Source organism: Eleutherodactylus coqui, chromosome 6 (genome assembly GCF_035609145.1).
Source record: "Eleutherodactylus coqui strain aEleCoq1 chromosome 6, aEleCoq1.hap1, whole genome shotgun sequence".
Taxonomy (NCBI): Eukaryota; Metazoa; Chordata; class Amphibia; order Anura; family Eleutherodactylidae; genus Eleutherodactylus; species Eleutherodactylus coqui.
In genome coordinates, this window is record NC_089842.1 from 87,663,336 (window position 1) to 87,686,065 (window position 22,730).

The window sequence follows — 22,730 nt, forward strand, 5'->3', positions numbered from 1 at the left end:
TACCAGTGAACTCCGACATTGTACCCTCGTGCGAATGATAAATGGTTAGGTATAAAATCACCTTTAGAGGGCAAAGTGGTGGAAACAACCACAAGGGTTGTAGGCTGAAGATATGGCAGAATGAACGAGAACTAGCCTTCTAGGATGAGGGTTGGGATGGTACAAACAAGCACTGGGGAACTTAGAAGAATTTGGGGGCAATAAGAATGAAACATAAAGTAGTATAACTTTCACAATATGTCTCCTCGCTATAAGAGAATATCTCCATGGGGTCACACATAAAACATCTCACGTTATTCTGTAAGTAGTGGCACCAAGTAGTAATGACACATTCTGGGGTTGACTAGGACATTAGTCAGTGTGACAAGCTCAAAGTGAGGAACAGCACAGCCAAGAAAGCTAATTAATAAAATGTTATCTGCAAGAAATGGAAGGCAAATTAAGAGAAAGATGTGCAATGTTTATCAAGGTTCAGACAATGAGAATAATATTAATTATCCATTGTCTATTTAACATGCAGTGACGATGGCCCGGGTGCTGAGAAATGATAAGACCTGGCATCCAGACGAGTCCCTCGGTAATAATATAACAGGAGACAGTATCACATCAAACCAATAACTCTGCATTACGACTGTTTTATTAGCAGATGTCTGTGTGCGGGCGCCCATCATATTAATTTGCCTTCGGCCAAAGAGACGTAATTTGTTTGTCAAGATGGCGGCATATTTGACCATTTTTTCTACAATCATTCCCATAGTTGGATCTTTCCATGTGTACAATATATAGTGCCAAGATGTCCCTGTATGCCTGCCTGATACAGGCTCAATAAGGTATCTGCAAATATGCAATCTCATTACACAGCTCCCAACTCCTCTTTTCTAATGTGATTGCCACTTTAATACATTTTACCAATCCAAGATGGCTCATAGCCAGTGATGCAATACCATCTATGCCTATTTTAAGGGCACTGTTAAAGGGGTTTCCCAGTGAAATACCAATGATAACCTATCATCAGGGTAGGTCATTAATAGTTGATCGGCCGGGTCCGTCGCTCGGGATCCCGATCGATCAGCTGAGCGGGCGCATGCTGTCAGCGCCACAATAACACAGAGGTCAGAGTGGAAGCCTCCATGCCGACCTCCTTGTAGTGGCCAGCACTTGTAACTGCAGGCACAGCTCTCATTGAAATCAAGGAGAATTTGACATCCTGTGGAAAATTCCGCACCAGAATCAGTATGGCTAATGTACGGATTTTGATGTGGAATTGAAAATAGCTTAATTCTGCCAGCATTTAGACATATGCATTTTGGTGTGGATTACCACAGCGGCAAATTCAGCTACGCCCTGTGGAACAATTGCATCATGTATGAAGGGTACTTAAAAGGGTCCAAATGCTAGAACATATCGCAATGTGGACCCTTTGCATATCAGTGGGGTTGCTGTTAAAATGGACCACGTCTAGGGTGACCTTCTTTTATTCTTCCTCTGCCTGTACAAAGCTATGGACTTTCCTATATGCTCAAGCAGTTGACTCAATAGTAGTGGTAGTCATTATGAACACCTAAGAAGAGGGCATGGCCCAGAAAAGAAAGTCAATGGGAAGCAAAAATGCCTCCAATTAATATGAGTTAATAATGAGGTGAATCTTGACATGGACTAATTGAATTTTGTGGTTCTCTATATGCCTGAAACAACATACAAGGACCATTGCATGAGGTGGAGCCTGTGGACTTGGAGCTCTCCATTATGGAGTCAGAAGTGGTTATGGCAATGAAACAACTAGCCAAAAATAAAGCACCAGGCATAGATAACATAACAATAGAGCTATTGCTGCCATTACCAGTGAAAACCATCACAGCGCTGTTCCAGGCAGTACGGGTATCAACACAATGGCCACAGGACTGGAAAAGATCTGTCTTCATCCCTCTACCAAACAAAGGCGACTCCCAGAACTGTTCCAACTACCGAACAATAGCCCTCATTCTGCATGCAAGCAAGATCATTCTCAAAACTGTACAGGAAAGACTGAGATCATTAGTGGAAGCGGCACTCCCTGATGCACAGGCAGGATTCCGGCAAGGACGTGGCCCCCTCAACTATATTACTATATTGCAGACCAGCGATGGACTATAGAAAAAGCTTGAGAGCACCAAAAGAATATCAACCAATGTTTATCAACTACATCAAGGCCTTTGACTGCGTCAACCATGACAAGCTATGGCCCTACAAGAGCTAGGCGTATTGGCACATCTAGTCAAATTAATAAAATCACTTTATACCAATCAAGAAGCCACAGTGAGGACACTCATTGGTTTGGGATGGGCAAAGACCTCCGACAGGGTTGCATCCTCTCACCCTTCTTGTTCAACCTAATGCGGAAGTGATCATGCAGACAATGGACCTAGACGAATTAGAAATAGGGGTAAAAATAGGTGGAAGAAACATCAACAATCTCCGTTATGCGTATGACACAACTCTGCTTGCAGAAACAGAAGCAGGTCTGAAGCAGCTGATATGGAAGATTAAAAAGTGAAAAAATGGGCCTCTATCTGAATTTAAAGAAGACTAAAGTTATGACAAGTGCAAAAAATGGCCAAATTCAAGTTAAAATCGACATTGAGGCCATAGAATGTGTGCGAGACTTCATCTTCCTTGGCTCAAAAATTGACCAGGCTGGAGAATCTATGAGATAAAACGTAGCATGGCACTGGAGCGAAGCGCAATGCTAAACATGAACAAAATCTGGAAAAGTAGGGGTATGGGCATAGCAACTAAACACAAACCATCGTTTTCCCCATAGCCATGCATGGATGTGAAAGCTGGACTGCAAAATAAAGCTGATAGAAGGAGGATTGATGCATTGGAGCTGTGGTGCTGCCGAAAACTGCTGTGTATGCCCTGGACGGCAAGAGGAACAGAGAAGTCCTGAATCGTATAAGACCCGATATATCACTAGAGGGCAAGATGACCAGACTCAGACTCACGTATTTTGGCCATGTAATACAAGCAGAGTTGCTAGAAAAATCTATAATGCTTGGAGAGATCAGTGGCAAAAGAAGACCCGACCGCCAAAGACCACGATGGCTGATACTGTAGCTGATACTACAAAGAAAGAAGCAGTGCAAAACCGAAAAACATGGGGGGAGCTCGCCTTATGGTTGCCAAGAGTCAGAACGACTAAACAGCCAACAACAACAACAGTGGATGGACTGCCTCAGTCCATCATTGATTGGTAATCTCTATGTAAATACTTGTCACTCGTTATGAGATGATCTATGTTCATGAGCGAAAAGCAAATTTTACCTGTTGACGCAGGGTAATGGAGCGCACAGAGCGGACTTGTTTAATACAATGACTACAGAGATGTTAATTACCCCTACGGGACCGTTTATACATGATCGACTCACTTTTTACAAAACGCTTTTGTGTCCTCGGAATCCTAAGCTGATATTAAGCTGCACAGAGGAGGCCGTCAGTAAAATGTCATAACATTCGCTTTCTACGGTGTTATTGCCACAGGCCAATGTGACATTTACTTATTTTCTTTTCCTTTATGTTGACGGTTTTGGGGTTATCATGACTTCCAAGAAAAACAAGCCCTAGTATTATGGAGTTATCCTTCTATTACACAAGACTGTACTTTTATTAACAGAGGTGCGACTGTCACAACCGGGGAGTCGGAGCTCAACAGCTAGTTATCATTGAGTAGGTTAAGGCTCGGCTCACACAAGTGTGTTGGTATAGTGGATTCTGCACACGGGTTTTGCATGCAGAATACACTGTGCCAATCTCCCATAGGCAGCCATGTTGCCACTCACACGAAATGCATAAAATACGCGCACCAGAAAAATGCATGTTCTTTCTTGGCACGTATTACGCACGCATACATGCCAAGATAGTAATTGGCAATTGGCAGCACACATCAAGTACGCAATGCCATAGCGTACTTAGTGCACCCGGTGCACGTATCAATAGCGGGCGGAATGCGAGATACGCTCATGTGAGCCCAGCCATATATGGTGGATATGAAATGAATAGCGAGTTGCCACCCATGTGATACATGGATGGGACAGGTTCGCTACAGTAATTCTTTATCAGCTCTCAAATCTGAGGCTATATACGTACAGGGCAATGCAATATCGAGCCAAGAAAGTTGGCCTGATATCGCACTTGCCAAAATTCGTCAGCGTAGGCGCTAGCTTTTCCATCCGGACGATTTTAGGCGGCTAAATATCGCACATCTGAACAAATGCATTGAATTCCAATGCTTCAGATGGTCGCGATAAAACGCTCATGTGAATAAGGCCTAACCTGGTAAAGCTGGGTGACTACCTCTAAAAGAGACATAAGCTGGTCATATTGGTCATTGTCCCAGTAGTATATGTAAATAGGGAATTACCTAATAGAAGCAAACAAGTTAACTCGTGCATTTTTACTGATGACTTCTTGAACTTCATGAACCTATAAAACCTCTTTAACTGAAAAATTCATCGCAGAATTATGGGTGGAGTTCCCCTTTAAGATGGACAATCCCTTTAAGGATTAGCAAAACTTAAGGGCAGAGACAGATAAGCCATTTCTATTAGTGTCTATGCATTAGATCTCTTCAAACACACAGCTGACTTGTATATATGGATATGTATATTTATGAAGACTTTGATTTGGGCGCACATCGACTTCAGGCTGTTTCATTCATCATCGTCTTCTGACATATTTCATTAACGGCAACTGATAAAGACTGAGCTCCCTAACGGGAGATGTTTGATGTTTGTACTGCATCATTTGAGATATTTCTTATACCTGGGCTTCGTCAGTCTTCGAGGAATCGTCAACAAACTTTCTCTCCCTTGTGATCCATCAAGGAGTCTTCATGTCATCTCATCAAAGGCTTCTAAGAAATAACACATCTGTATCTATGAGATGCTCTTTAAGGAAATTATGATTTCTTAGTGTTTCTATACCGAAGGTGAGTGTACATTCACACATATGGCTATTTTGGTCAAATGTACCAACATCTATTTTTCCGGCCTTTTATCTATGAGTCAATGGAGAATATCTTTTCTGACCCAGGGAAAGTTGAGATGGTAGATGCTGGGGTTTTTGTTAGACACTAATGCAATTTCACATTAATATATAAGAATAACAATAATCGTTATTTGTATAGCGCCTACTTATTCTGCAGCGCTTACAATAAGGGACAATTACATCTCAGAGGGCAAAAATATCACTGAGGACCCCAGCTGCTGGTCCCCCTAGAACACTCCAGGAAGAACTGATGCACCATGCTATGCCTTGTACGGTGCATGACACAGGGATTCAAGGAACACCAAAGAGAGAATGCAGGCCTGCTACGATGGTAATATTCTGCAGTCCCCTGCAATGCTGCTGTGCAGGGAAAAACTGACAATCAGCCCCCATAGATCAGACTGGGATGGCATATCATAATGATATGTGGTACAACCACTTTCTGAGATGAGAAAAATAATTAAGATATACGTCCTTGGAGTTGTCTTCTTCTGTCAACTTGAGAATAAACCATTCAGCCATTACTTATATCTGATTCTAAGAAAACTGGTTGATAACCAGCATGGATTGAATTAAAGGGGTTATCCAGTCATTTACTATAGACCCATCGTCTGGCTAAGTCATCAGTAGTTGATCAGTGGGGGGGGGGGGGGGGAGCCTCTTCTCAGAATCATCCAATTATCTGATCCTTGGGCTCGCTGTTTGTGTAGCAGAGCCAAATGTCTGCCTTAGGCCTTATTCACACGTCTGTATACATGCAGTTATTTAGCCACGTCAAAAAATCGCGACCATCTGAAGCATTGGATTCTAATGTATTCATTCAAATGAATGATTTTTGGCCGCGTAAAAAAATCGTGATAGGAAAAATAGCTCATCGGTCGCCAATTTTATATGCCATGTCAAAAGATAGGTCTTGCCCTATCTTTGGCCGAGATATGCAAGAAGCTCCCATAGGGGGAGGAAGTTGACCGCGTCCAATGCTGGCAAAAGAAGACACCTTAGGCCTCTTTCACATGACCCTATGTGTTTTTATGCACACCCGTATGTGCCTTTAAATCACATAAATGAAGTATTGCTGCGATCGAGTCCTGAACTTTAGCCACGTATTTTCTTCTGACCACACGGGCAGCTGCTGCATATCGGCAGAAAAATACGTTACATAGCAGAAATCCATCAAATGGCAGAAATCGTTGGAATGACTGCTAATGCTTAAATAGAGCCAGCTCTCTTCTTTTCCCAACGTTGGACGCAGCTAAACTCCCTACACCTCCCTTCTTTTGCTTCTATAGAAGTTTATGGGAGCTTCCTGTGTATCTCGGCCAAAGATAGGGCAAGACTTATCTTTTGATACAACGTATAAAAACGGCGACCGAAAACGGTTGCCGATGTGCTATTTTTCCTGGTGTGATATTCTTACACGCTCAAAAATCGTTCATCTGAATGAATATACTGGAATCCAATGCTTCAGACGGGCGGGATTTTTTGACTAGTATATACAGGCGTGTAAATAAGGCCTTAGGGTCCGAGCTGGAAGTGTAATAGTAGGCTTCACTCCCATTAATTGGGAGGGATGCCTTCTATTACACTTCCGCTTCTGAACTCAATGCAGATGCCCAGCTTGGTTGCACTGATAGTAAGGATCCCTGCCAATCAAATATTGATGACCTATCCTGGAAAACCCCTTTAAAGCACTTGTAGGAGTTTTCACCCAGCTTACCCAGACTGCTGAATGATAAGTCTAACTAGTTTTGTAGGCATTCCGCTTCTGTATAACCAAACAGTTTTACTATTCAGGTCTCAAGGAAAGCTTAGTGAACTTTTAGCGGTATCAACAGCCAAATTGGATGTCACTCTGCTTTCCTAGAATCAGATATAATAGACAATGACAGAAACTGGGAGAAGAGGGTGAACGATGAGATAAATGTCCTTAAATTCCTTGCACCAGTCCTCTAGCAAATGTCATCTTATCTGAAGAACACAAATTATTGGGAACTTTGGATCAAGTTGGTGACAGCAGAAATAAAGTGCTGAATATTCTTCATAATAACCTTCCTTCTCAAGGACATCAACACTCCAGAAAATATTTCAGAGCTTTAGAAAGCACACATTTATGCACCATCGTTCTAGCCGTCAATTCATGAAAGCCGGCTGTAGATTTTCTCAGTTCCTTTTGCTGTCAGCTTCAGCCGCTTCCATATCTCTCCTAGACAGCACCTGAATTCCATGTAACCTGCACGTTCAAAGGAAGCCGGAGCTTTACATATTGTGAAGCACTGTCAGCATTGTGAGGGAGCTACCAGGAGGAGCCCATACAGAAGACAATTTGGTCCATTCACTTTTATTGGCAAACCTCAAAAAATATAAAAATAAGTTCACAATAAACTGCAATTTGACCACACTGTGCGAATAAATCCTAAATGAACATATAGAAGGGCAACTTCAGTTTGGAGCAACTTTAGCTATTATATTAGGGAATTGCTTAAAGTGATCTGTGAAACATGCTGAGCTCTGAGATATATAGTTGTCTATGTATAAAACTGTTGCCAAGACATGTCAAAAAAGCCTGTGAGCCCTGCTACCCCAACCACTCATAGAGAAAGCCTGTGAGTTCTGCTTCCCCACTCACTCATAGAGAAAGCCTGTGACTCCTGCTTCCCCACTCACTAATAGAGAAAGCCTGTGAGTCTTGCTTCCCCACCCTCTCATAGAGAAAGCCTGTGAGTCCTGCTTCCCCACCCACTAATAGAGAAAGCCTGTGAGTCCTGCTTCCCCACCCACTCATAGAGAAAGCCTGACAGTCCTGCCTCCCCACCCACTCATAGAGAAAGCCTGTGAGTCCTGCTTCCCCACCCACTCATAGAGAAAGCCTGTGAGTCCTGCTTCCCTACCCACTCATAGAGAAAGTCTGGGAGTCCTGCTTCCCCACCCTCTCATAGAGAAAGCCTGTGAGTCCTGCTTCCCTACCCACTCATAGAGAAAGTCTGGGAGTCCTGCTTCCCCACCCTCTCATAGAGAAAGCCTGGGAGTCCTGCTTCCCTACCCACTCATAGAGAAAGTCTGGGAGTCCTGCTTCCTCACCCAATCATAGAGAAAGCCTGGGAGTCCTGCTTCCTCGCCCATGTATAAAAGCCTGGGAGTCATGCTTCCTCACCCATGTATAAAGCCTGTGAGTCCTGCTTCCCCACTCTCTTAATAGAGAAAGCCTGTGAGTCCTGCTTCCTCCAGGTATTATTGTATCTTGACGCCATCAGAGAGTCCTGGTGGAGTCAAGATTGACAGAGCGGTGACGCCCCCTGAACATGATTAGCTGCACAGGTGCCAAGGCTCTAGGTCCTGGAAGGCCACTAAACATGTCTTGAAAAGCCATACAGGGGTCGCCGTTGCAGCCCCTCAGTATTGTAGCGGAGCACAGGGTACAAACCACAGAGGCGAAGGCGCCTTCTCCTACGGCCCACAAGCGGAACCCCCCCATATCACTTTCACATCGTGGCCGCAGTAGGGAGGGCACAGCGGCAGGGGGAGCTACTGTGACAGCTGGCCGGACGCACACTGCAGCAGCAAAGCATGGATCTCATTGCGTCGCGGGACAGCAGCAGGTGCGTCTGTGCCGCCGTCAGGACATGGGCAGTAACTGTGCGCAGAAGAACGGCCGTAACGGAGCACAGAGGCGCTGGCCTGCTGGGAGCAGGAAGCTGGCGGCAGGGACGCAACACACAGCCGCCGGCTGTCACTGAGCCCTGATTCTCTGGCTGGGCCAGAGACATCCCACAGAAGCAGAAGGGCCACGAGCCATGAGACTCAGAGGTGCAGCCTCTCCATTGGTTTTTGCCATCCCTGGTGGCTTAGGGTGAGGGTTCATCTTCTAAGCCTAAATGGAAAACAAACCCTCACCCTAAGCCAGCACAGCCGGCAACAAGCAATGCACACTGTGCTGCTAGGACCTTCAAGGCTTGACCCGATTGGGAGGTGGGGGTGTGACAGGGGCGTTCCTCCTGTAAAACCCCTAGCTTCCAGTGGCGTCAAGATACAATAATACCCTTCCTCCACCCTCTCATAGAGAAAGCCTGTGAGTCCTGCTTCCCCACCCACTCATAGAGAAAGCCTGTGAGCCCTGCTATCCCACACACTCATAGAGAAAGCCTGTGAGTCCTGCATCTCTCACCCACTCATAGAGAGTCCTGTTTCTTCTGTCCACAACAAAAAGGAGTTTCTAATGTTAAAAGTCCATTGCATGAGCATCGCAAGTTTGTGCACTGTGATGCTATATATCAGAGGCTCACAGGGAAACATGGGCAAGAAAAAAAAAATCGCAAAATGCAAAAAGATAAGGCATGCAGCGATTTCCAAAGTTCGCAACATCACATGATTAAAAGCATCACAAATCAGAATAAAGTAATTGAAAAGCATGGGTTTTATAATTCTGCGTTTTCTCGCATCATGTGATAATCGTGCAATTTTCTCGCCAGTGTGAAGACAGCCTTAGGCCTCCTTCCCACGAACGGATTTCCGCCGCGTAATTCGCGGCGAAAATCCGCTGCGTTGCACGCAGCTATTAGGTTCTATTGAACCTAATAGCTCCATGCTCACGATGCGTAATTCCACCGCGGAATTACGCACCGCGATTTCTCCCGTCCTCACCCGCAGCATGCTCTATTTTCTGCGGGTGAGGACGGGCTGTACGCACTGACGGCTTCCATTGCAGTCAATGGAAGCCGTCCGTTCACGCTATCTCCCGCTGTAACCAGCGGGAGATAGCGTGAAAAAACGCTTTCCCGCCCACCGCCGAGCGTCATATGACGCCAAATGACGCGGTCCGGCCGCGTCACGTGACACGGCTGGTGACGCGAGAGCGGTGGGCGGTGACGAGCGGTGACGAGCGGTGACGCGGCGGTGGTGGGCGGGGAAGCGATTTCACGCTATCTCCCGCAGGTAAGTATAGGGGCTCTGGGGGGCGCCGTGACGGGCTTCACAGCGGAATATTACGCTGCGGAGCCCGTCACGCTCGTGGGAAGGAGGCCTAATAAGGCTAACTTCACATGGGCGAGGGTGATATTGGGCTTTTCATGGATATCAGAGCATTGGAATTCCTAGACTAATAGGGACAGTCTCCTACATGAAGATCTACTGTAAATGTAGGGCTGTCAGATAAAAAATAGGTCAGCTTTCTTCAAGAAACAGCAGCACTCCTGATTATGGGCCATGTCTAGTATTACAGCCCAGCTCTATTCAAGTGAATTGGGGTGAGCTGCAGTACCAGGCCTGGCCCTTGGACAAGAGTGGTGCTGTTTTAAAAAAAAAAAAACGTGAATTTTTTTTTTCTAATTCAAGACCTGAATAATTCACAGTGAATAATGCAGCTAGTCGTATTAATTATTAGGGTGATAATAGTAATGAGCGGGTCCTGCAGAGCGTATCGTCTAACCTGCACATATTAACAGTACATCATGCCATCTGTTGAGAGGTGAGGATGAACATCAAAGCAATTTAGATTTTTAAACAACAAGGTCTCTGATGTTTCTTCCACTGATGAAGAAAAATTATGTTGTGCCTGTGAGTCAGGCCTCTTTCACACGGGCATTGCAATTTTCGGCCACCCATATTGTGGCCAAAAATTGCATGAACGAGAGAGAGCCACAACTGAGTCGTGGCTAAATCTTGCGTTTTCTCGCCCATTCACATGGCCGGATCCGGTGTATATAAGCCGCAGCCTGGAATTCCATCAGCCAGGGGAAGGGAGAAAGTTTAGCGCTGCTAAACTCTCTCCCCCTCCCTGTGTCGGCTGGTCGCGGCAATAGAAGCTCCCATAGAAGCCTGCAACTTCTATGGGAGCTGCCAGCTGATTGCGGGGGGGCAAGACCTATCTTTTACAGCCGCGCGTACAAGTGGCTGGCCAGAATCAGCTGCGTATGTGCTATATTTACAGCGTATGCGCTATCTTTACTGTGCGGCCGATTTTATGCGCAGGAAAATCGCCCATCTGAATAAACGCATTGGAATCCAAGGGTTAGGTTAGAGTTCTTTTAGATGAGCCAATTTATGGTTTGAATGAGCGAATGAGCAACTGATGTCACCGCTGGCTCATTCAGATACTTTGTTGACTCATTGAAACAAGAAATTGTTCAGAATCGTTCAGGCATTCACTGTATTAGTGAATGAGAGCGACTGAACAAGCGCTATTTAAGCCAAACGATTAGTGAATGAGCCAATGATGGGTTTTATTTTCGCATGATACGCTCATGTGAATGGACGAGAAAATGCTAATTACTTCCAGGATTAGATCGAGGCTATTTTCCTCTATTGCGATCTCGATCCGCATGCGGCCAGCGTGAAATCGCACACTGTCCGTTTGTCGCTCCGTTTCAATCAGCATAAAAATTATCGCTGGTTCGCTCACTTCTTGTCGCATTTAAATGTTTCACATAGAACATAAAGCAATGAGCGAGGAGTTAGCGACAAGTGAGCGAATCCTACTGATGATCTGCCTGTCTAAACGTTCTGCACGAGCGCCAACCACTAGCGGTGACATCACTCACTCATGCATATAATTTAAAGGGGTTGTCTCGCGGCAGCAAGTGGGGTTCAGCACTTCTGTATGGCCATATTAATGCACTTTGCAATATACATCGTGCATTAAATATGAGCCATACAGAAGTTATTCACTTACCTGCTCCGTTGCTAGCGTCCCCGTCGCCATGGATCCGTCTAATTCTGATGTCTTCTTGCTTTTTTAGACGCGCTTGCGCTGTGCGGTCTTCTGCCTGGTGAATGGGGCCGCTCGTGCCGGAGAGCTGGTCCTCGTAGCTCCGCCCCGTCACGTGTGCCGATTCCAGCCAATCAGGAGGCTGGAATCGGCAATGGACCGCACAGAGCCCACGGTGCACCATGGGAGAAGACCCGCGGTGCATCGTGGGTGAAGATCCCGGCGGCCATCTTGGTGAAGGAAGAAGAAGGAAGACGTCGCAGAGCAGGGATTCAGGTAAGTAATAAAAAATTTTTTTTTAACACATCCTTTGGGGTTGTCCTGCGCCGAACGGGGGGCCTATGGAAAAAAAACAAAACATTTCGGCGCGAGACAACCCCTTTAAGTTGTCCCATGGGGCATTAGTGGGTAGGGGCGACTTTACACTGGGCAAGGAAGAACTATGCCCTCTGCTCTGTTTTCAAGAAGAACCAGTTGAATTGTAAATGCAGCTCTGGAGTATAGTAAGGCAATAACCCAGGATCAGAAAAACACTGCAATTTAATCACAAAAGTACCCAACTTTTAACCCTTTCCAATCCACTGTCTGACGTCTGAAGACATTCTGATTGAAGCCTGTACAGCTCCGATGTCAGAAGACGCCCGGCAGGGTATTCTTACTGTAGATTACTGGCCGCTCTGTTGTTGAGGGCCTCTCCAGCATGTCTCATACTGCAGTACGTGCTCTAGCCAGCAGATGGCGCCATTGTATAATGGCAGAAAAAGAAAGCCCCCTAGGAAACCCTGAATCCAAAATTGGATTACAAAGGGTTAATATGTAGTTGCTCTCCCTGCTTGTATATAGGGACAGAGCTGTCGCTCTATATGATATGGGCGGGGAGAGACCGACGCAGCCCGCCCCCCTGACTCGGGGTGCCCTTCTAAGAGTCCAACTTCTTACCTGTACATACCTGTCTACGGGCAGCATGAACTTGGTGAAGAGTTCCCTTTAAATTTCAATCTAACAAGTGCCGCGAGTAGCGGCTTCAGCTTTCGCATCACAGGCAGACATTCTGCAACAGTATATCAATTGTAATCTATCTAAATGGCAGATGCCTTTTATCCAGGGGCTACTAGCACATGCCATGCAATGTGAGCCGCTAGCCCACATGAGGGATTCTCACGGCCTATTAAGACGCACTATGATCATGCGAGTTCTTAATGCGCCTATAATGACAGGGAATCCAATATTGTCGCCTCTCCGTCTTTGCCAGTGGCTGGAGTATGCAAATCAGCAGCTTGTCAGACACTGTCCTTAGAGGCATATTAATTGATTAATCAGTTACTAATGTTAAAGGCACAGCACAGAAATCAATGCAATTTCAATGCAATCAGTATTAACCAGTTGTGCCAGGCAGACCTGTCCCCAGTCTTCAGCTGAAGCTGATGTGTGGGCGAGAGTCACGCCGCTGTCTATGGGGGAGGTAATGAGTGCTTCTGATAGTCGGATTCACTCGTTACCACACGTGGAGAGTTTATGACCCGTTCTCTGCGACACACAGCGGGATTATTCTGCCCGTCATTCTCTGTATGTTCATTAGAGGAGCCCTTAGGCTTATACCATGTTATCCCAACCTTGAAAATACCATGGTGGCACTGCACACTCTTTACAAGTTGCTAAGGGTTTTCCCTCAAACGTCAGATTTCCTTTGATGGTTGCATCAGAAGCAAGTTTAAAGGGGATGTCTGATGTACAAAACTCATTTTCAGATTCGCTGTTCTAAGTAAGTAGAGTAGGGTCTCCCCTTCAGGGCTTCCATCTACGGGGAGGGGGGGGGGGGGGCATGGAAAAGTATCCCCGCACCACACTCTTATGTAAGCTGTCTAGAAGAAAATCAGTCATTCTTGCCCATAGCAACCAATCACAGTGCAGATACCTTAAAAGTAAGGAAATAAAAGATGAGCTGTGATTGGTTGCTATGGGCAATAAAGACCGATTTTCTTGTAGACAGTTTGCATAAGAATGTGGTGCCGGCTACTTTTCCATGGCCCACCCTGTATTAGTCAGAGCAGGTAGCGACTACAAAGGATGCGTTTCTCTCAGGAGGACCTGGCATGTCCATGCATTGCATGGATCATCCATTAATTTGGATGGACACAGTATGATGTTTTATTTCCCATGTGACCCCCTAACATCAGTTTAGAGATCATAAAACTGTCCTTACCAGTGGACTAATTAAGTATTTACTTCTCTGCTCATATGTTATTGTTTTAAGTGCAAATTAGTCTCCCTATGAGCTCCTTCAAACAGGCTCTGCTAAACTCCCTCCCCCTTCCCTCCCTACCTCCCTCCGCCCCTTGCCGACTGCTGGCAAAGGGAGGGAGCGGGGCAGGAGCTAGTGTGTTAAACTCCTGCCCCCTCTCCGCCTCTTGCCCCTTGCTGGCTGCCAGCAAGGGGAGGGGACGGGAGCTTAACAGAGCTAGTGTGCTAATCTCCTTTCCAGCCCCCTCCCTTTGCTGGCAGCCAGCAAGGGGCAGAGAGGGGGAGGGAGTTTAGCAGAGCCGCTGCCAAACTCCCTCCCACCTACCTTTTCCGGCAGCTCCCATAGGAGTCTGTGGGACCACTCTGCATATTCTGGCAAAAAATAGGTCCAGACCTATGTTTTCCATTCAGCGTAAGGGCGGTCGTCCAGAATGCGCACCGTGTGCGCTATCTTTTCCGTCTGGATGATTTTACGTACCAATGAATCGTCCATCTGCACAAATGCATTGGAATCCAATGCTTCAGATGGTCGCGACTTTTGGCTGGTGTTTTATCATGGCACAGTAGCCGCGATAAACCTCTTTTGTGAAGGAGCCCTATGTCTGTGTCCTTTCATGTGTGTACATTTATATATATATATAGATATGCCCCATCCAGATCTGTTTCATTATGCCTGAGGAAGACCCTGAGAGGTTGGAAAGCTTGCTGTAACATCATGTATTTTTGTTAGCCATTAAAAGGTATCATCTCTACAAGATTACTTGGTTTCTCTTTTGCTGGGAACAATCACACTTTGCTCTACTGGCTAATACGGTACCAAACCTTTTTTTCGATTTCCGCTGTTGTGACGCTGCATGGACAACTGGAGGGGGTCCAGATGCAAAAATACAGCTGCCCCGCAGCCTTTGATTAAGGATGCGCTATGGGAACTTTCTGGTTACTTAAACCGTTAGAGTATGAAACTTTTTCATGAAACAATGACCATCGTGTAACTTCTCCATTGACCCTTATGGAGAAAAGAAGAAAGACTCAGCTCGCGATTAAGGGGGTTGCCCAGGCCTTTTTGGATTATATCTTTTGATGAGCTGTCCTCAGGTCAAGTCACCAATAAGGGTGACTACCCACTAGCGTTTTTTTTTCTGCTGCGAATTTGCTCCTATTTTTTCTTCCAAGTGTCAATGGGACTTCCTAATGTTAAAACCGCAACGCGACGTAACGCAACGAAACTTTGCGTTTTTAACATTAGAAAGTCCCATTGACAATTGGAAGAAAAAATAGGAGCAAAATCGCAGCAGAAAAAAAACGCTAGTGGGTAGTTACCCTAAGTTTGGGATCCCCGCTTGAGATCCCCTAATCAGCAGATTTCCGATGCCGCTATCACTATGAGAAGTGCAGAAAACAGATCATGCTGACCACGGTGCAGCGGCCCGATCTGATAGTGCAGGCACAGCTCTCATTGAATTCAATGGATAGGTCGTCAATAGAAAAATATCCCCAAGGTCCTGGACAACCCCATTACATTGCACATGGCCATAAATTGCACAAGACCAACTTTCCTGCCGCGAATATAAGGTGACCAAAGTTACTACCGTGCCTCAGCCTCAGGCACAAGTTACACAACAGACATGCGAATAAAGCATGTATATATAGCAAACAATACAAAAACATACAACTTACAGTTGTACCCAGGGTGGACAATACTCCGATCAGCAGCACAAATCTCTTTACTCTAATGTATCAGTAAGGGCTTATTCACATGGTCATTGGCGCTTTTATGTGTGTCCGCCGGCACCGTAAAAATGTGTGAATGGGCGCCCATTTAGATGGTCCTGGCCCGGCGCATATACGCTGATAATGCAATGCCGTTGGGCGGGAGGAGACAGTTTAGCTCTGCTAAACTTTTTTCCCTTTCCCTCCCCCTCGCAGGCTCTCTGCAAGGGGAGGAGGCGGGATGGGCGGGAGCTAGTATGCTAAGCACCTGCCCCTCTCAGTCCCTTGTTGCAGCCAGCAATGGGAGGGCCGGGGAGGAGCTTAGCTCCACCCCCACACCGCCCCCTCTTATTGCAAACAGCCGGCAAGGGGCGGAAAGGAGAAGGGAAGGGGGTGGGAGTTTAGAAGTCATGCTGCTAAACTCCCTCCTACCTCCTTTCTCCGGCAGCTGTCATAGGCTCCCATAGGAGTCTATGCAGCCGCCGGCGTAAAAGCGCATGGCCAGGCGCTTTTACGCCCCGGAAATACGCCCATGTGCACTGATGCATTGTAAGCCAACGCATCAGAGGGGCAGCGTATATAGGCCAGGCGTTAAAACCCAGACGATATACACCTGTGTGAATCCAGCCTTAAATGTATCAGCCTGGGATCCAGACTGGTTAGCCCACAGAAGATTGTCTGGACTGGATACATTTGTAGCAAGCCCTCAACTGTGAGAAGTATCAGATCTGTTTGGGTTTTCAGCCTCTGGACATAAAAAAACATGAGTGAAGAAAGTATAGATTATGAAAGTGGTTGAAAATTAAAGCACAAAATACTAGAACATTGCAGAATTTTTCATTGTTGAATGATTCGTTTTTATGTACATAATTCCGGAATTACCCTTTATATAGCCAGAAATCAAGCGAATTACTGATCAGCCATAGAATTATTAGGGCTGTAATGGCGCAAACAACCAGTTAACTTACTAGCAAGGTTCACACATAGCTATAAAATCGTTCAAGTCTGGAAGGCATGACTTAGAACAACTTCAATAATAGCAAATAAAACTACCGCAACATCCACACAGTGATATCAAAATGTATCTGTGTTGTTAATAGAGTGTAGTAAAAAGGACGGATGCGCTCTATTTGTCAATACTGCTGCTGAAATACCAATAACGCACTTGAATATGGGCTAATTCCCACGGGCGGATTTCCACCGCGTATCACGCAGCGGAAATCCGCAGCATTGCCCCGCAGCTATTAGGTTCTATTGAACCTAATAGAGCAATGCTCACGGTGCGGAATTCCACCATTGACGTCATGGATCCGGAGGTAAGTATGGGGTCTCTGGGGGGGCGCCGTGACGGGCTCTACGCTACGGTATTCCACTTGCGGAGCCCGTCTCGGCCATGAGCATTAGGCCTAAGAAGGCATTTACGCGCTACATGATAGTGTGGTGCCGGGACTCCTGGGCCCCCCAGAACATGGGCTTCAGTTTTGTGATGTGGCACCTGTTAGAGAGACTAAAACCCAATTGCAAAGTTGACAAGTAACATGTGAGAAGCAGAAATCTGCTTTCCACATCTCTCTAAGTCCCGTGGGACCGCTGCTATGACTGAAGTAATGAAAGGGTACTCCAAGTGGCCTCCTTCTGCTACGATACATGCATGGAGCCATCGCTGGACTTGTGTTCATTCCAAGGACTCTCATCCTGAATCTCCTGCAGATAATCATGGATGACTTCCTGGATGATCTGCCCCCTATCACAGCAGAGGGAGGCCACTTCAAGTAAGCTTTCCTTCAGTTACAGTAGCGGCCCCACAGGGCTCAGAGAGACTCGGAAAGTGGCTTTCTGCTTCTCACATGCTACCCTTCAACTTTGTAATTGGCTTTTACTCTCTCTTACAGGGCCAAAATACAAAAATTGAAGCACATGTTCCGGGGCTCCCAGGGGCCCGTGGGCCATGCTGTTGTATAGCGCATCCATGCCTTCCTATTCAAGGGCACTATTGTTATTTCAATACAGAACACCAATATTGAGATATATGCTGATCAGTCTTTTTGACTACACCCTGTATAGAACTGTAAGCAAAACTACTGCATTATTGCACATCAGAGGCTTATCTAAAACTAGTATGCAAAATATGACAAAGGGGCACGAGGCACGACAGAACTCAAAATTCCCTTCAACCCCAACAATTATATTTCCTTCCATGTCTCCATATTAAAAGATGCTTAAAGTGAGCTGTCACGTCAAATAAAAGCATCTGAACCAGAGGGCACTATCGCTACTAGTTGAACTGCCTTCCAATTCTGCTGGATAGAAGAACAGGTAAATTGGAGAAAGGCTGCTCTGCTCCAATCATCATTGCCAAGAGTGCACCATACAATGCTGATTAAAGGAGATCTGTGCCGGGAAGCACATACAACCCTCCGGTTCTGGAGTAGATTTCACTGGCGTCTGCTAGATTCGCTCTCTATGGGCATAATGTAGGTAACCCTGTTTAATCTGCCCTGTTTAAACGAATGACACATACAGGTCTGCTACACACTGCATGTGTCTACAAGACATAAAGCCATCCAATCCCAGCTTCTCCATCATACATCCTGTGCCCTCTCCTTATACATTTTTAGGTGCTCCAAACTTATCTCTGCAGTACCCATAAGGACAAAACAGACCTGTTGAGCACAAGCAGAATACAGACTAATGAATCTCCAAACAGCCCGCTCCCTCCCCTTAAAAGTGCAGAATGAGGGTCACAGCTGCATTCCCTACATAGGCTTGCAATGAGTGAAGAAGTGTAATCTGAGCCAATCAGGGAAACAACAGAGACATGAGAGTCCAAGTACAGAGAAGATCAATTATAATGTATCAAAAGGCATCTATAATGAAGGCTTTATATCATACAGACATGATAGATAGATAGATAGATAGATAGATAGATAGATAGATAGATAGATAGATAGATAGATAGATAGATAGATAGATAGATAGATAGATAGATAGATATGAGAGAGATAGATAGATAGATAGATAGATAGATAGATAGATAGATAGATAGATAGATAGGAGAGAAATGGATAGATAAATAGATATGAGATAGATGATAGATAGATAGATTAGATAGATAGATAGATAGATAGATAGATAGATAGATAGATAGATAGATAGATAGATAGATAGATAGATAGATAGATAGATAGGAGATAGATATGATAGATAGATAGATAGATAGATAGATAGATAGATAGATAGATAGATAGATATGAGAGAGATGGATAGATAGATAGATATGAGATAGATGGATAGATAGATATGAGAGAGATGGGTGGATAGATAGATAGGAGATAGATAGATAGATAGATAGATAAGAGATGGATGGATAGATATGAGCTAGATGGATAGATATGAGAGATAGTGAGAGAGCGAGAGATGAGAAATAGATAGATAGATAGATAGATAGATAGATAGATATGAGAGAGAGATCGATAGATAGATATGAGATAGATAGATAGATATGAGAGAGAGATCGATAGATAGATATGAGATAGATAGATAGATATGAGATGGATGGATAGATAGATAGATAGATAGATAGATAGATAGATAGATAGATAGATAGATAGATAGATAGATAGGATAGATAGGATAGATAGATAGATAGATAGATAGATAGATAGATAGATAGATAGATAGATAGGAGAGAGATGGGTGGATAGATTGATAGATAGAAAGATAGGAGATAGATAGGAGATAGATAGATAGATAGATAGATAGATAGATAGATAGATAGATAGATAGATAGATAGGAGATAGATAGATAGATAGATAGATATGAGCTAGATGGATAGATATGAGAGATAGAGAGATGAGAAATAGATAGATAGATAGATAGATAGATAGATAGATAGATAGATAGATAGATAGATATGAGAGAGATGGGTGGGTGGATAGATAGAAAGATAGATAGGAGAGAGATAGATAGGAGAGAAATGGATAGATAAATAGATATGAGATAGATGGATAGATAGATATGATAGATAGATAGATAGATAGATAGATAGATAGATAGATAGATATGAGATAGATATGAGATAGATGGATAGATATGATAGATAGATAGATAGATAGATAGATAGATAGATAGATAGATAGATAGATAGATAGATAGATTAGATAGATAGGAGAGAGATGGGTGGATAGATTGATAGATAGAAAGATAGGAGATAGATAGATAGATAGATATGAGATAGATGGATAGATAGATATGAGAGAGATGGGTGGATAGATAGATAGGAGATAGATAGATAGATAGATAGATAGATAGGAGATAGATAGATGGATAGATAGATAGATAAGAGATGGGTGGATAGATAGATAGATAGATAGATAGATAGATAGATAGATAGATAGATAGATAGATAGATAGATAAGAGATGGATAGATAGATATGATAGATAGATAGATAGATAGATAGATAGATAGATAGATAGATAGATAGATAGATAGATAGATAGATAGATAGATAGATAGGAGAGAGATGGGTGGATAGATTGATAGATAGAAAGATGGATAATATGAGCTAGATGGATAGATATGAGAGATAGAGAGATGAGAAATAGATAGATAGATAGATAGATAGATAGATAGATAGATAGATAGATAGATAGATAGATATGAGAGAGATCGATAGATATAGATATGAGAGACAGATCGATAGATAGATAGATAGATAGATAATAGATAGATAGATAGATAGATAGATATGAGAGATAGATAGATAGATAGATAGATAGATAGATAGATAGATAGATAGATAGATAGATAGATAGATAGATAGATATGAGAGAGATGGGTGGGTGGATAGATAGAAAGATAGATAGATATGAGATAGATAGATAGATAGATAGATAGATAGATAGATAGATAGATAGATAGATAGATAGATAGATATGAGCTAGATGGATAGATATGAGAGATAGAGAGATGAGAAATAGATAGATAGTAGATAGATACGAGAGTGAGATAGATAGATATAGATATGAGAGACAGATCGATAGATAGATAGATAGATAGATAGATAGATAGATAGATAATAGATAATAGATAGATGGATAGATAGATAGATAGATAGATAGATAGATAGATAGATAGATAGATAGATAGATAGATAGATAGATAGATAGATAGATATGAGATAGATAGAGAGAGAGAGATACAAGTGATGTAATAACTGCTGTCTCCCCCTCTGTAGACCCCATACATACAGCTAGGTCCCGGTAATGTAGACCCCGCACTGTCTGTTCCCGGTGCGGCTCCTCTTACCTCCTTGGTGCTCAGGTTTCCCCGCACATATTTGGCAGCACAGAACCGCAGGGATCCGAGGAGGAGCAGGAGCAGCGCGGGGCCCGCTGGGGGCCCCATTACCGGGCCCGGTGGTCGTGAGAGTGGAGCAGGGAAGGCTGGGACACCGCAGCACCGGGCCGGTTGCAGGCACAGGGACGGGGGCGGGATGCGGAATCTTCCAGCGTACGATAGAGCAGCGAGAGGACTGGAGGCACCGGATCCGGGGCCGGTCACTGCGGAGGAAATGTGTGGACTGCAGGAACCCCCGCCTGTATCACCGGGAGAACGGAGCAGCGCGCGGGCACAGGACACGGGGGCGAGCACTGCGGAGACACGGGATACAGGAGGGGGATGTGTACGGGGTCCGGGCACGGGAGAGGGGGCTGTGTAGGGGAGGAGTATGTGCGGGGGTCACTGTGCGAGAGTGCAGGAGGCTCAGGTGCAAAGGTTATGGTCTGGGGGAAATGGGGGAATGTGATTTTAGGGTACAGAGAGGTCAGAGCACACAGATTCTGGGTGCAGGGAGGTCAGAGTATACAGATTCTGGGTGCAGGGGGGGTCAGAGCATACAGATTCTGGGTGCAGAGAGGTCAGAGTATACAGATTCTGGGAGCAGGGGGGGTCAGAGCATACAGATTCTGGGTGCAGGGAGGTCAGAGCACACAGATTCTGGGTGCAGGGAGGTCAGAGTATACAGATTCTGGGTGCAGGGAGGTCAGAGTATACAGATTCTGGGTGCAGGGAGGTCAGAGCACACAGATTCTTGGTGCAGGAAGGTAAGAGTGTACTGATTCTGGGTGCAGGGGGCTCAGAGTGTACAGATTCTGGGTGCAGGGAGGTCAGAGTATACAGATTCTGGGTGCAGGGAGGTCAGAGTATACAGATTCTGGGTGCAGGGGGCTCAGAGTATACAGATTCTGGGTGCAGGGAGGTCAGAGCATACAGATTATGGGTGCAGGGAGGTCAGAGTGTACAGATTCTGGGTGCAGGGGGGTCAGCATACAGATTCTGGGTGCAGGGAGGTCAGGGTATACAGATTTTGGTTGCTGGGAGGTCAGGGTATACAGATTCTGGGTGCAGGGAGGTCAGGGTATACAGATTTTGGTTGCTGGGAGATCAGAGTATACAGATTCTGGGTGCAGGGGGCTCAGAGTATACAGATTCTGGGTGCAGGGAGGTCAGAGCATACAGATTATGGGTGCAGGGAGGTCAGAGTGTACAGATTCTGGGTGCAGGGGGGTCAGCATACAGATTCTGGGTGCAGGGAGGTCAGGGTATACAGATTTTGGTTGCTGGGAGGTCAGGGTATACAGATTCTGGGTGCAAGGAGGTCAGCATATACAGATTTTGGTTGCTGGGAGGTCAGGGTACAGAGATTCTGGGTGCAGGGAGGTCAGAGTATACAGATTCTGGGTGCAGGGAGGTCAGGGTATACAGATTTTGGTTGCTGGGAAGTCGGCATATAGATTTTGGGTGCAGGGAGGGCAGCTGTAAAAATTCTGAGTGCAGGGAGGTCAAGGTATAGAGATTCAGCTATAAAGGTTCTGGGTGCAGGGATGTCAGCTATAGGCCCCCTGCACACGGGCAGAAATTCTTTCCCACACAATTTCCGCCCGTGGAAGCTGCCATAGGATTGCGTTAGAAAACGCAATCCTAGGCAGACGGCCGTAATTTGTCGGCACATCACAGAGCTGGAGCCACGGGAGCAAGTGAGACCCACACT

General features: G+C 45.1%; 1 protein-coding gene across 1 annotated transcript in view; it reads right to left on the reverse strand.

Annotated features, from left to right (window-relative positions):
- TMEM145 (transmembrane protein 145) overlaps window positions 1-21,309 on the reverse strand; it is a 67,819-nt gene extending 46,510 nt beyond the window's left edge. The window contains exon 1 of the mRNA XM_066607125.1: window positions 20,987-21,309. Coding sequence (XP_066463222.1) covers window positions 20,987-21,085 — 99 coding nt within the window. The 5' untranslated portion in view covers window positions 21,086-21,309. The remainder of the gene's footprint in view (window positions 1-20,986) is intronic.
- Window positions 21,310-22,730: the final 1,421 nt, after the last annotated feature.